Genomic DNA, 12,197 nt, shown 5'->3' on the forward strand with positions numbered 1-12,197 from the left:
CAAACATGAGGCAGGGTTTGTGTCCGCCGGCCAGAGACAACATCTCATTCATCAAAGCCGATGGAGGCCTGTCTCCCAAGCCATCCAGGTGCAGTAAACGGGCAGCTCGCTCGCGGCGGGAGATCCCAAAAATCACTATGAGCAGGGCTTTGAATTCCGTGTACTTGCCGTCTGCCGGGGGAGACTGTACGAACTCTGCGACCTGGGCCGCTGTGTCCTGGTCGAGGGAGCTCACCACGTAGTAGTAACGGGTGTCCTCTGAGGTTATTTGCCGAACATGGAATTGGGCTTCTGCTTGCTGAAACCATAGGTGAGGTTGTAGCGTCCAGAAGCTTGGCAGCTCCAAGGAAACCGCGTTTACAAACGCAGCGTCTGCCATCTCCGGTCCAAAAAAACGGTTGGACCGTCGGGGTCACCAATGTAGCGGCGGGCTACGCGCAGCGCTGAAATTACGACACGGAGTCGGTAAACTGCAACCACGGAATAAGTTTATTTACAAACACAGTCTTGCTTAAAAGCCTGTCTCCCCCACTCGATACTTCGAGAGGCACGTAACTGAAACCCCTTGAGGCTATCTCCCTTTGTCTCTGGCTCTGGCTAATTGTCAGCCGGTTCGAGTGAGCTAGTAATTGGGTCGCCACACTGCCACATTTTCCTTATGATTGCTTCTGTGCTGCTAGGTCATCGGATAAGTTAACAGCCAGGAATTTAAAGCTGCTGACTCTCTCAACCTCTGATCCCACAGTGTAGATTGGCCTTTTCACTCTCCTTCCTCTTCCTGAATTCAATAATCAGTGGTTTATTCTCTTGCTATAATAAAATTAAAGATTTTGTTATGGTCGTCCATGTTTTCTTAGTTGCTTCTCTGGGTTTAGGGATAATCAGTCATGGTTGATGACATAGAGTGGAGCTGGCATAAATAATGAAAAGCACTAAAGAGAAAACTGATGTGGGAAACAGGGGACACCTGGAGATCTCACCTGCAGCAGACGTCAGACCGGTGAGGTCCCACAGACCTTAGCAGTCCAGTTAAAATATGTGCAAGTCTTCTGTCCTGCATATGCACTGAACAGACTTGCACAAAGGACTTCAAAGCATTTTATATGCAGTTTTGTGCCACTTTGCATAGAACGCCACAAAGCACAGTACAGGCCCTTCGGCCCACAGTGTTGTGCTGACCTATATAAGCTAAACCTTCCCTCCACTAGTACTCCATTTTTCTTGTGGTGACACCACTGGGAAGAGGATGTGAAAAGGCTCAGGAGTCTGATAGCAGTGGGGATAAAGCTGTTCTTGAGTCTTGCCATCCAAGCTTTCAAGTTGCTGTATGAAAAGGGAATGGCCAAGGTGGCAGGCCTCCCGGGCAATATTGTTAGCCATCCTGAAACAACACTACGTAACGTTAAGACATAAGATATAGGAGCAGAATTAGGCCATTTGGCTCTTCAAGTATGGTCCATCATTCAATCACAGTGGTTATTTTTTTCAACCCAATACCCCAGGCTTCCTTCTGTAACCCTCAAGCTAGTTAGCGACAGAGCCAGTGAGGAATGGAGAGATGGGTATGCTGCATTTTATTATGTATTTTTATTTAGAGATACGGTACAAAACAGGCCCAATGAGCTGTGTTGTCCAGCAACCCATCTGTTTAATCCTAGCTTAATCACAGGAAGCTCCTAACAAGAGAAGGGGCAAAGATGGATTACTGGCACCATAAAACCAATCATCTCAGACAGATGAGGCTCACCAGCCATGGTTGGCAGCTCATTTAGGAGAAGGAACACTCTGACCTCAAGCCTCTGCTGCCTTGCGGCTGTACGCACTCATGGGGAAGTAACCCCCCCCCCCCCAATGGAAAATTCCAGAGCTGGGGTTTCTAAGGCAGTCCTAAATTGAGTTCGACGCCGACCAGCAATTCCTGTGTCGCTTCTGGTACCACACTCTATCGGTCTCTGCCGTTCCTTTGGGTTCATCAGCTGCGTGGGGGTTGGTGGAGGAACAGTTCCATAATGTACTGCCCTGGTTTATATATCTAGACAGCTGGGATGCAATGTCCATGGTCAACTCTGACTGACGGAGGCCTCCTCCTCCTCCTCCGGTTTGTGCAATGACTTGTGTACTATGTACACAGCTGCACCACGACATCCATGGTCGACCCCGATCACAAGGCAGTTTATAATGACCAATTAATCTACTAGCAAGTACATCTTTGGACTGTGTGACAAAACTAGAGCATTCGAAGGAAACCTACATGGACACAGAGAATGTACAAATCCCTTAGAGGCTGATTCCTGTTTCGTACCCCGCAGAAATAGAAGAATCTGTTGGAGTCTGGTGGTACTCTAACCAAGGATGATTATTAGTAAAATAAGCAAAACAATACCAATAATACAAATATACATATAAAACAGGTTAGCAATAATAAACCTAGAAGTGTAGGAATAATAATAAGCAATAATAAACAAGCTCTATCAATGTCTAGGGGTAAATGAATGGTCATAGAAGAATATAAGCTTCAGTTCAGTTCATGTGTGCTGAGGTAGTTGCGGTTGCTGTATTGTAATTTGTTGGAGAGAGAGAGAGAGATTGAGCAGCTGCAGCCAGCAAACCTTCTGTTGTATTCTGATTCTGTTGTACCGTTGTGGTCATTCGGTTATGACCCCTCCGTCCTCGGCCAGACCGTTCTTCTGTGGTGGACTCGTCACTCTGGCATGAGTGGACATACACACAAGTCCCCACCGACCCTGCCGTCTCACTGTGAGCTTTGTTGACCGATCTCCTGATTCGGTCCTCGAAGCCCCCACCTTCCTGTGGGTGCACAACACTCGGTCAGTGTCCACTGGTGTGTCTGAGGGGTGTCTCCCCACACCTGTCTTTTATCCCCACTGACGGGGTATCAGCCATCCATCAACTCAAAATGACCATGTCCATCAAACTAGGTCACTCCTGCTGTCTCCTTAGGAATGTTAACGAGCAAAGTAATATCCTTGCAGCGAAAGGTAAACAATCCAGGAAGAAGACATAATACATAAATCAACTGTCTCTCTCTCTCTCTTATCTGTAGCAGATGCCTTTACCTCTGTTCTGTATCTCTCTCTCTCATTAGCAGCATAGCAACAGCAATAGTTCATAGTTCTCAAAGTGGGGGGGGGGGGAATGGTTAACTCTGCACCCCATTTCCATCAGGTCTGTTCAGCACTCATAACATTCCAAACTCCCATGTTCCAAGGTACAGTAGCCTCATGATAACTGCTACGCTACTGGGGTATTCCTACAAAAATGCATAACTTCACTGTTTCTGAATGAAATTTCACTGTCTTATTCTGAAACTTGTTCCTTTTTGCCTCACTGAGTTGTACATCCTCAAATTTCATATCATTAAAATCTAATGTAAACAGCAAAGACCCTAATGTAATTCATTGACCTGCCACACTTTACCTCCAGTCTGGGGGGGGGGGGGAGAGGAAAATCTGACCATGTTCTTCATCCCTTTTACCATGATCAAATGGTGGAGTATTCGATGGACCGAATGGCCTTATTCTTCTCCTGTCTCCAATGGTCTTATTCACCCAGTGCTTGGTGGCAGCAGGACAGAAATCCAGACGTGCCAGCCACCCAACAGTGTTTTGATTCGGATTGATTTATCACATATACAGTCCATTCAAACATACAACTGTGTCGTTTGTGTTATCAGCCAACACATGCAAGCATGCGCTGGGAGCAGCCCTTTTCCCACCTTCCCTATCCACCTACTCATACACACAGACCTCCAGGCCTTTGACTTCAGGCCTCCAACTTCAGACTTCACTCAAGGACATGGGTTTGACCTTTGGATCTCGATGCCCAGACTCAACGTGGGCAACTGACTCCAACAATCGGGGTTGTTGGGGCATGACCCTTAGTATCTCCTTCACATACTAGGGACTTGCTGCCCATATGGACCTCTTACCCAGATCCAGAACTCACCAGAGCTGGGGATTGCTGATCTTGTCAGTGCCTGCTGACCCTGTCTCCGAGATCACAAATTTTCGACCATGGATCAATACCACCTAAACTTGAACTCCTGCCCAGACTCTTGTTTACTGCCCTTAACCCTCCCTAAAGCCAACCTGACCCCTAACTCCCACACAGTCCCCAAAACCTTCCCTACGAACCTACAAATAAATAACAGCCTGAGCTACAACGTTGGCGAGTTGCTCATTGGCAGAGAAACTGCAGGAGTGGGCTTGGTGTGAATTGTGCTGCTACCTGCTACAGAGGAGTCAGTCAGCCAAGGCAGTGTACAGTTGAACAGTGGATGATCGTTTTATTAATTTTTCTGGTGGCCCTGTTGGACATTGCTAATATCGAAAACTACAAGTTTGATTCACTGTTTGTTAGTAGACAGCAGGGATGCTGCATAACCTTGGTCCTAGCAAAGATAGGCCTCAAACCACACTATCACCTGCTTGCAGCTGCCCAGGATGGACAAAGTGTTGCATGTGGTGTGGCACTGTGTCCATGCTAGAGTCAGTGCTGCCTCCAGTGTTTGCTCAGCAGAGGAAAACCTGTATTGTGTTTAACTGTAGACTTGCAACGTCCATAGACTCGGGGACATGGACTATATTTTGTGCTATGTGTGACTGTTGGTACTGTGTCAGCACCGTGGCCCTGGGTTAACACTATTCCATTTGGCTGTATTCATGGGTGTTTATGTATGGTTGAATGACAATCAAACTTGAAACTGAACTTAGTTTTCTTTCTTTTCCTTTTCACAGGTATGGATCCCACCCTGCATTTTATAGGCACAAAACTAACTCAGGGAAATCCCTTCCGATGTTCTACATTTATGATTCATATATCACTAGCCCAGGATCTTGGGCCAACCTTTTCTCTGCTTCAGGATCGAGTTCAGTTCGAAACACTCAATACGACGCACTATTCGTTGCCCTTATTGTCGAAGAACAACACAAAAATGACATTTTACAGGGTGGATTTGATGGCATGTATACATACTTTGCAACAAATGGATTCTCTCATGGTTCCTCTCATCAAAACTGGCAAGCAATAAAAGATTTCTGTGACAGCAATAACCTTATGTTTATCCCAAGTGTAGGACCTGGGTATATAGACACGAGCATTAGGGCTTGGAATAACCATAATACAAGAAACCGTGTCAATGGCAAATATTATGAGACTGCTTTAAGTACTGCCCTTCTAATTCGTCCAGAAATAATCACTATAACTTCATTTAACGAGTGGCATGAAGGAACTCAGATTGAGAAAGCTGTTCCCAAGAAGACAAGTCAGGCAGTTTATCTGGACTACCTGCCTCATAAGCCAGACATCTACCTGGAGATAACTCGGAAATGGGCTGAAAAGTTTCACAAAGAGAAAGAACAGTGGCTGATGTGAATGTTTTCAATCTTTCTTTCATAAAGGAATAAAGTGATATTGATCTGTGCAATCAAGAACTAAGATTTTTTTTCAGGTGAGGGGAGGGTTTATAGTGGTGGGAGAATGGAAGTCATTGCTCAATCTTGTAATTTAACAGTGTCAGCCAAGGTCAAAATTCAATGTTCAGTGACTAGATAAAATCATACTCGTACTGAGTTGAGGAAATGCTTGTATTCCTTATAGCATATCTCAGGATATTCCAGAGTGCATGACGTCCAAGTATTCCGAAATAGTGCAGGAAAATGTAGGAATTACTTGGATTATAGCAAGCTGATCCAAACAGCAATGTAGTAGTGACCAAGTAGTCTATTTTAGTAAATCAAGCAAGAGAAAACTATTAACCAGGATATTGCAGATAACTCTGCTTTTTAATCCCATTCCGATATGGCCACCTCTACTGCCACGATGAGGTAACAACACCTTACATTCCATCTGGGTAGCTCCAACCTGATGGCAATAACTTTGATTTCTCAAACTTCCTGTAATTGCCTACTCCCTCCCTCCTCTCCTTCACCATTCCCCATTCTTGTTACCTTCTTTCACCTTATCTCCTTACCTGCCCATCAGCTCCATCTGGTGCTCCCTTCCCTTCCTTCCATGATCTTCTGTCTTCTCCTATAAGATTCTCCCTTCTCCAGCCCTTTATCTCTTTCACCAAACAACTTCCCAGCTCTTCTCCCCACCCCCCTTTCCCCTCTTGCGGTTTCACCTATCATCTGCCAACTTGTACTTCTTCCTCCCCTCCCCCACCTTAAATGTAGCTCCGCCCCCTTCCTTTCCAGTCCTGATGAAGGGTCTCAGCCTGAAACGTCAATTGTTTACTTCTTTCCATAGATGCTGCCTGGTCTGCTGTGTTCCTCCAGCATTTTGTGTGTGTTGCTCTGGATTTCCAGCATCTGCAGGTTTTCTTGTGTTCCTGCTATTTAATAGTTCCATGGGATATTTTGCAAAGGTTCTATGGATGGAAATTAGGATATTTTTACAAAGCGTTATAAACTTAAAAGTTTCTCCAATGAAGTGGTATCATAAAACTAGGTCTAATAGATACCAACAGCCTTCCTTGAGTTACCATTAATATACACTCTTAATTGAGTGTTTGCAAATAGTTCAGCCATTGAGAGCAGGCTACAAGCACTTTTGCCTGTTAATGGTGTAATAATGATCTCAGTAATCCCTCCTACTCAGCACCCAGTTGTTCAGTACATCAGCACAATCCAAGTGTCCACTCTAGACTTCCCTGTATCATTTGATTATTGGTTCATACAACATGACTTTGAGCTATTTGTAAGCACTATCAAATTACTTGAATTATGAACATTTAATTAACAGTTTATTGTGACACTGAATTCCTTTGGGGATGATTAGACTATCAGTCACACAGTTAATATTGGAGAATTTCAGTATGTTTTCAGGGATGTAATGGATTGGGAAAAGAATCATTTAACTTTTGTTACAATGCAGATAATGTTACAGTTTTCTTGTGTTTCTTGTGGACGAGAATTTGAGAAAATGTTTATCTTGTAGTTTCAGCTGGGCAATGGAAACTACATGCCAGCTGCCTTGCATTTCTTAAGATGTTTCTCAAACTTGTAAAACTACTGTATATTGGCATTATTTAAACTTACTGTACTCTACTGTGTGGCTAAAATATAGACTTATAATTGGTAGGGCTACTACATGTGAGATTAACACTTGAAATTTTTCTTGTTATTACTTTTTCACTGTACCTGTGGATTTTCTTCATTTATTTGTTGGTAAAGGATTGATGACTGTCAGATTGTAAACTGAATGGTTCAAGTTGTTTTTTTGTTTAATGATGAATAAGGATATTTTCATCTTGTCTGTTGAATTGAGGTAACAGTGTGTTCTAGCACACCAGCATACATAATTGTCTAAGGGTTGAATCTACTTTTCACAAGGCCCAGTTCTCTGCTGATGTGCTTTAACAGTAAAAGCTACAGTACGTAGTGGTTATATTTTACAATTTAAATTCATTTAGTAAAACTAAAGATAAACACATTTTTTTGTTATTAGATAACCTTTTGTATTAACCTCAATGCCCACATACTGAATTTACTGAATATACACTGAATAAAACATTCTGAACATTTGGAATTATACCTCTACTAATGCATGCCAAAGGACAGCCGTTAATTGCACTTGGGTGAACTAGTTCAGTATAATTTTGTTTTATTTTTTTCCCCCCCAAGTTTCATTTTGAAAGTGTAGTGACTGGAGTGGAACTGTACTGTGGAGTGGAAATTTCTGGTAATTTTCACCTGTAACCTCCAGGTTCTAGGGGCAGACAGTCGCTGCCCCTGCGAAACTGATGAAATCTCATTTGGGCGGATGCTGCATGATGTGTTCCCCTGTTAGAACTCAGTACCACGAAAGATCAGATGGTACACCAGATGCAATTAAACAATTGAGCTTTATAATTCGTAAGTTAGTACAGAAACAAAGAGGAAAAAGGTCCATTTTAATGAAACAGTCTATTGTGCACTTTGGAGCTCACGTATTTCCATCCTTCAATTTTCCGTCCATCGATTTCCTCCGAGTGTCATCAACTCCTGGACCCTCACTCCAAGCCCACTCCATCCTGCAGTCTACCAGCTCGCTCCTCTCAAGTCCTCTTTCTCCCCGACAAAGGACTGCGAATTCCTCCTCTCAGACACACAAAAGAAACAACACGCCTCTCATTGGGCAGCACACATTCCAAAGCCCTCGTTATCTCTAGTCATAACCCAAACACTGCTGCTACAGAGAAACCATTACATTAGCAGTGAAACCTTACAGAGCATTACACACCCTTCCCTTTTCAGTTCCCCACTCTGACTCCCTTACCTCTTATCTGCGCAGTTGCCTATCAGCTTCCCCTGTTGGTCACACTCCTTTCTCCCATGGTTCACTGTCCTCTTATCAGGTTTCTCCTTCTCCAGCCCTTTAGCTTTCCACCTATTACCTCCCAGTTTTTTACTTGCCCCACATGGCTTCACCTATCACCTTCTAGCCTGTATTTCTTCCCCTCCCTTCACTTTATTCGGACATCTTTTCCCTTCCTTTCTAGTCCTGATGAAGGGTCTCGGCCCAAAACGTCGACAGTGCTTCTCCTTATAGATGCTGCCTGACCTGCTGAGTTTCTCCAGTATTTTGAGTGTGTTGCTCTGGAAACGTACCGATCATATTTTGTATTGATGGTTAACATTGAAAGCTTGTGAAATTCCAGTTTATGCTTAACTTTACATAACTATCGTCTGGTATTCCAGTCTTTATAGATGTTTTTGCGGGTTTTAATTATGAGGAAAGGCTCGCGTGTGGGTAGTAAATGTAGTGGAGCTTCAAATATTTTAACACAAGCAAGTACACTTGATCATAAATTATTTCATTTCTATACCATTACTTACAATCCAAGTTATTGTTGGATAAAATATTGCTAAAGTGGTCAGATATGTAAAGAAAAATGTTTATTGTCACGGTATGTGTCAAAGGGGTAAATGCCTTGGGCTTTAGCTTGATAAATCAATTAAAGATTTTCAGAGCGCATCTACATCTCAGATTTAACACCTCAGTCATACTTGTCACCCCTAGCATGTAAATACATTTATAGATTCAACTCCTACTTGTATAATACAAGACCAATCAAAAGATCGTAAAATTTTGTGCTATATTTATGGTGCATGAACCTTTAAAATTCAAAAAATAAAGTTTAATACCACTGCAATTTGATCTTTGTTATTATTTACCAGCACTTGAAGAACTTTGTGTTCAATGTGTACTTTTGAAAAATTGTATATGTTGGGTGGGATTTATTGTCATGAGGTATTTTTTTGACAACAAAGACCTTTGTATCAATTATTCCTGTAGTGCAAAAATAGTGAGCTGGTATTCATGGGTTCTCTTTCTGCTGAGAAATCTGATGGTAATGGAGAAGAAGCTGATCCAAAAATGTTGAGTATGTGTCTTCATACTCCTGTACCTCCTCTCTGATGGTAGTAATGAGAAGAGGGCTTGTCCAAGGCAGTGGATGTCTAACAATGTCACCCATACAGATCAATTTATTACACAGTGCATTGACATGGTACAAGGTGAAACAATAACAGAATGCAGAGTAAAGTAACAGCTGCAGTGAGTGCAGACAATGGGTGTGAAATCAAGCAAGGTACATAGAACACACACAAAATGCTGGAAGAATGCAGCAGGCCAGACAGCTTCTAAAGAAAAGAGCATAGTCAACGTTTCAGGCCAAGAGAACTGAGATCAAGAATCCATTTCATGATATAAGGAAATCGGGCAGTAGTCTACTACAGCAGGATAAATGCTGCCCTTGAGCCTGGTAGGACACGGCTTCACACGTTTGTATTTTCTGCATGATGAAAGAGGGGAGGAGAGAGAAGGACCCAGGTGAGTGGATCTTTGACCATGCTGGCTGCTTCATCAAGGCAGCCAGAAGAGTAGACAGGGTAGGCATAAAGAAGGAAGGTGACCAAATCATTAACAGGGAATCTGTATCTAGCATAGATAGGGTACAAGGGCAAGATCTTTTTGCTAAATCTTAATCCTTCCTGTCTCCACAAGTGCTGTCTGGACTTTTTGTACTATTATTTCAGATTTCCTACTGCAGATTTAGCATTTTGAAATTCAAAGGGAGGTGGTTAGATTTTCATCCACTGGAAGTTGTGTGCATTAACGTTACTCAGAGTATGGTTTGAACTCAAGTCCTGGTTACCACTGAGCCCAACTCATTCTCCGTGGTAGTTCCATTCTTATGCTGTTGATGTACATCATCTACAGAGCCTAATATTGTCAAGACCCGCAATTACCAGCTCTTAGCTTCATCCCACCCCCTCCGGTCTTCTCCTATCATTTCGCATTTCCCCCTCCCCCCACTACTTTGAAATCTCTTAGTATCTTTCCTTTTGGTTAGTCCTGACGAAGGGTCTCAGCCAGAAACGTCGACAGTGCTTCTCCTTATAGATGCTGCCTGGCCTGCTGTGTTCCACCAGCATTTTCTCAGATTCAGATTCAGATTCAGTTTCAGTTTCAGTTTATTGTCATTTAGAAACCACAAATGCAATGCAGTTAAAAAATGAGACAACGTTCCTCCAGAATGATATCACAAAAGCACATGACAAAACAGACTACACCAGAAAATCCACATAACATTTGGCAATTCCCAATCCAGAGTCTGGAGAGGCTGCTGCGTATTAATATCGCGCTACCATCTTAGCGCATACCCCAGAAAGGAGCTCCAATTCCACCAGACAAAACAAGACCAAAAACTAAAGCTACAAGTCCTGCACAAAACCATATAGTTACAACAGTGCAAACAATAGCATAATTGATTAAAAAAACAGACTATGGGCACAGTAAAAATAGTCCAAAGATGTTAAAAGACCATAAGTTCAAAAGAAACCACCACACAGTTTCCACAAGTCCCCAGGGTCCCGACAGACTCACCATCCCACGCCGGCGGCAGAAGGTGCCACAGCACCACCCGACTTAGCCTCGCAGACGCAGCACACACTGAAAGTGACCTGATCGCAGCGAACTCCGAGTCCATCGAACCTCCGAGCCTCCAACCATCCCCTCTGGCACAGCTTCTCCGAGCACCATCCTCTGCTGAGCGTATTAAGGCGCCCCTGCCAACGGCCATCAGCAACGTGACCCCAAGGACTGGGGGCCTGTTCTTCCCAGCAGAGACCCGGACGTCACAGCAGCAGCAGCAATGTAGAAGGTCTTCCTGGAGGTATCCAGATGTTCCTTCGTGCTCCCACGTCCGTTTTTCATCCGATTATGATTGCGCATGGCACCCAGCTTCACGAATAACAGATAATCAGCTCCGGAGTGGCCGCTGCAAGCTGCGTCACGCCACCATCTTGGATCTCAACAATCTCAAATCTTGTGTGTGTTGTCCAGAAATTAAAAGGCGTGTTAAGCTACCAATTCATGGCATGCCAGCAAGCAGATGGTGCAGGCAAGCTTTATGGAATTGCACATGAATGAGCAGTGCTTACACAGCTGAAGGCCTCCCATTGGCCTGCTGATTAAAGGGTATCAGGTAAGCAGCACTGAGGTGGGGTGGATGAAGTTGTGTGGGAAGGAGACAGATTAGGAAGAGGTGAGTTATGGATCAGTGGGGAAATTGAAGTCAATTACTAGGCAAAGGGATCAGAATCTATTGTTGGGAAGGGAGGTTAGGAGGGGCATTAGGGTTAAGGCTGATTGGGCTATTCAGTCTGGCAAGGTGGTGGGTGTGTTCAAGGGGTTGGCAGATCTCTGGTTAGAAGGGTTTCAGAACAAAAACAACAGATCACAGTATAGGCCCTTTGGCACACAATGTGTCAACACTTTTAACCCACTTTAAGATTGATTTAACCTTTTCCTCACACAGAACACTCACTCCATTGTCTTTCACTCATGTACTTATCTACAAGCTGCTAAATGTCCCTAATGTATCTCTCTTAACAGCACCCAAGACCACATGCTTCCCTCACCCAGCACTCTCTGTGTAAAACGGCTACCTCGAACATCCCCTTCATACTTTCTTCCAGTCACCTTAAGTTTATGCCCCCTCATATGAGCCATTTCCCCCAGGGAAAAGGCACTAGATGTCCACTCCATCTGTGCCTCTTATCAAGCCACATCTCATTCCCCTCCATTCCGAAGAGAAAAACCAGAGCTCTCTCAACCCTTCTTCATAAGACATGTTCTCTAAACTAGGCCGTATCCTGATAAATCTCAGCACCCTCTCTAAAGCTTCC

General features: G+C 43.7%; 1 protein-coding gene across 1 annotated transcript in view; it reads left to right on the plus strand.

Moving 5' to 3' along the window:
- LOC140733755 (glycoprotein endo-alpha-1,2-mannosidase-like) overlaps positions 1–9,157 on the plus strand; it is a 70,629-nt gene extending 61,472 nt beyond the window's left edge. The window contains exon 5 of the mRNA XM_073057493.1: positions 4,758–9,157. Coding sequence (XP_072913594.1) covers positions 4,758–5,394 — 637 coding nt within the window. The 3' untranslated portion in view covers positions 5,395–9,157. The remainder of the gene's footprint in view (positions 1–4,757) is intronic.
- The last annotated feature ends 3,040 nt before the right edge of the window (positions 9,158–12,197 follow it).

Source organism: Hemitrygon akajei, chromosome 9, assembly GCF_048418815.1.
Source record: "Hemitrygon akajei chromosome 9, sHemAka1.3, whole genome shotgun sequence".
NCBI classification, from domain to species: domain Eukaryota; kingdom Metazoa; phylum Chordata; class Chondrichthyes; order Myliobatiformes; family Dasyatidae; genus Hemitrygon; species Hemitrygon akajei.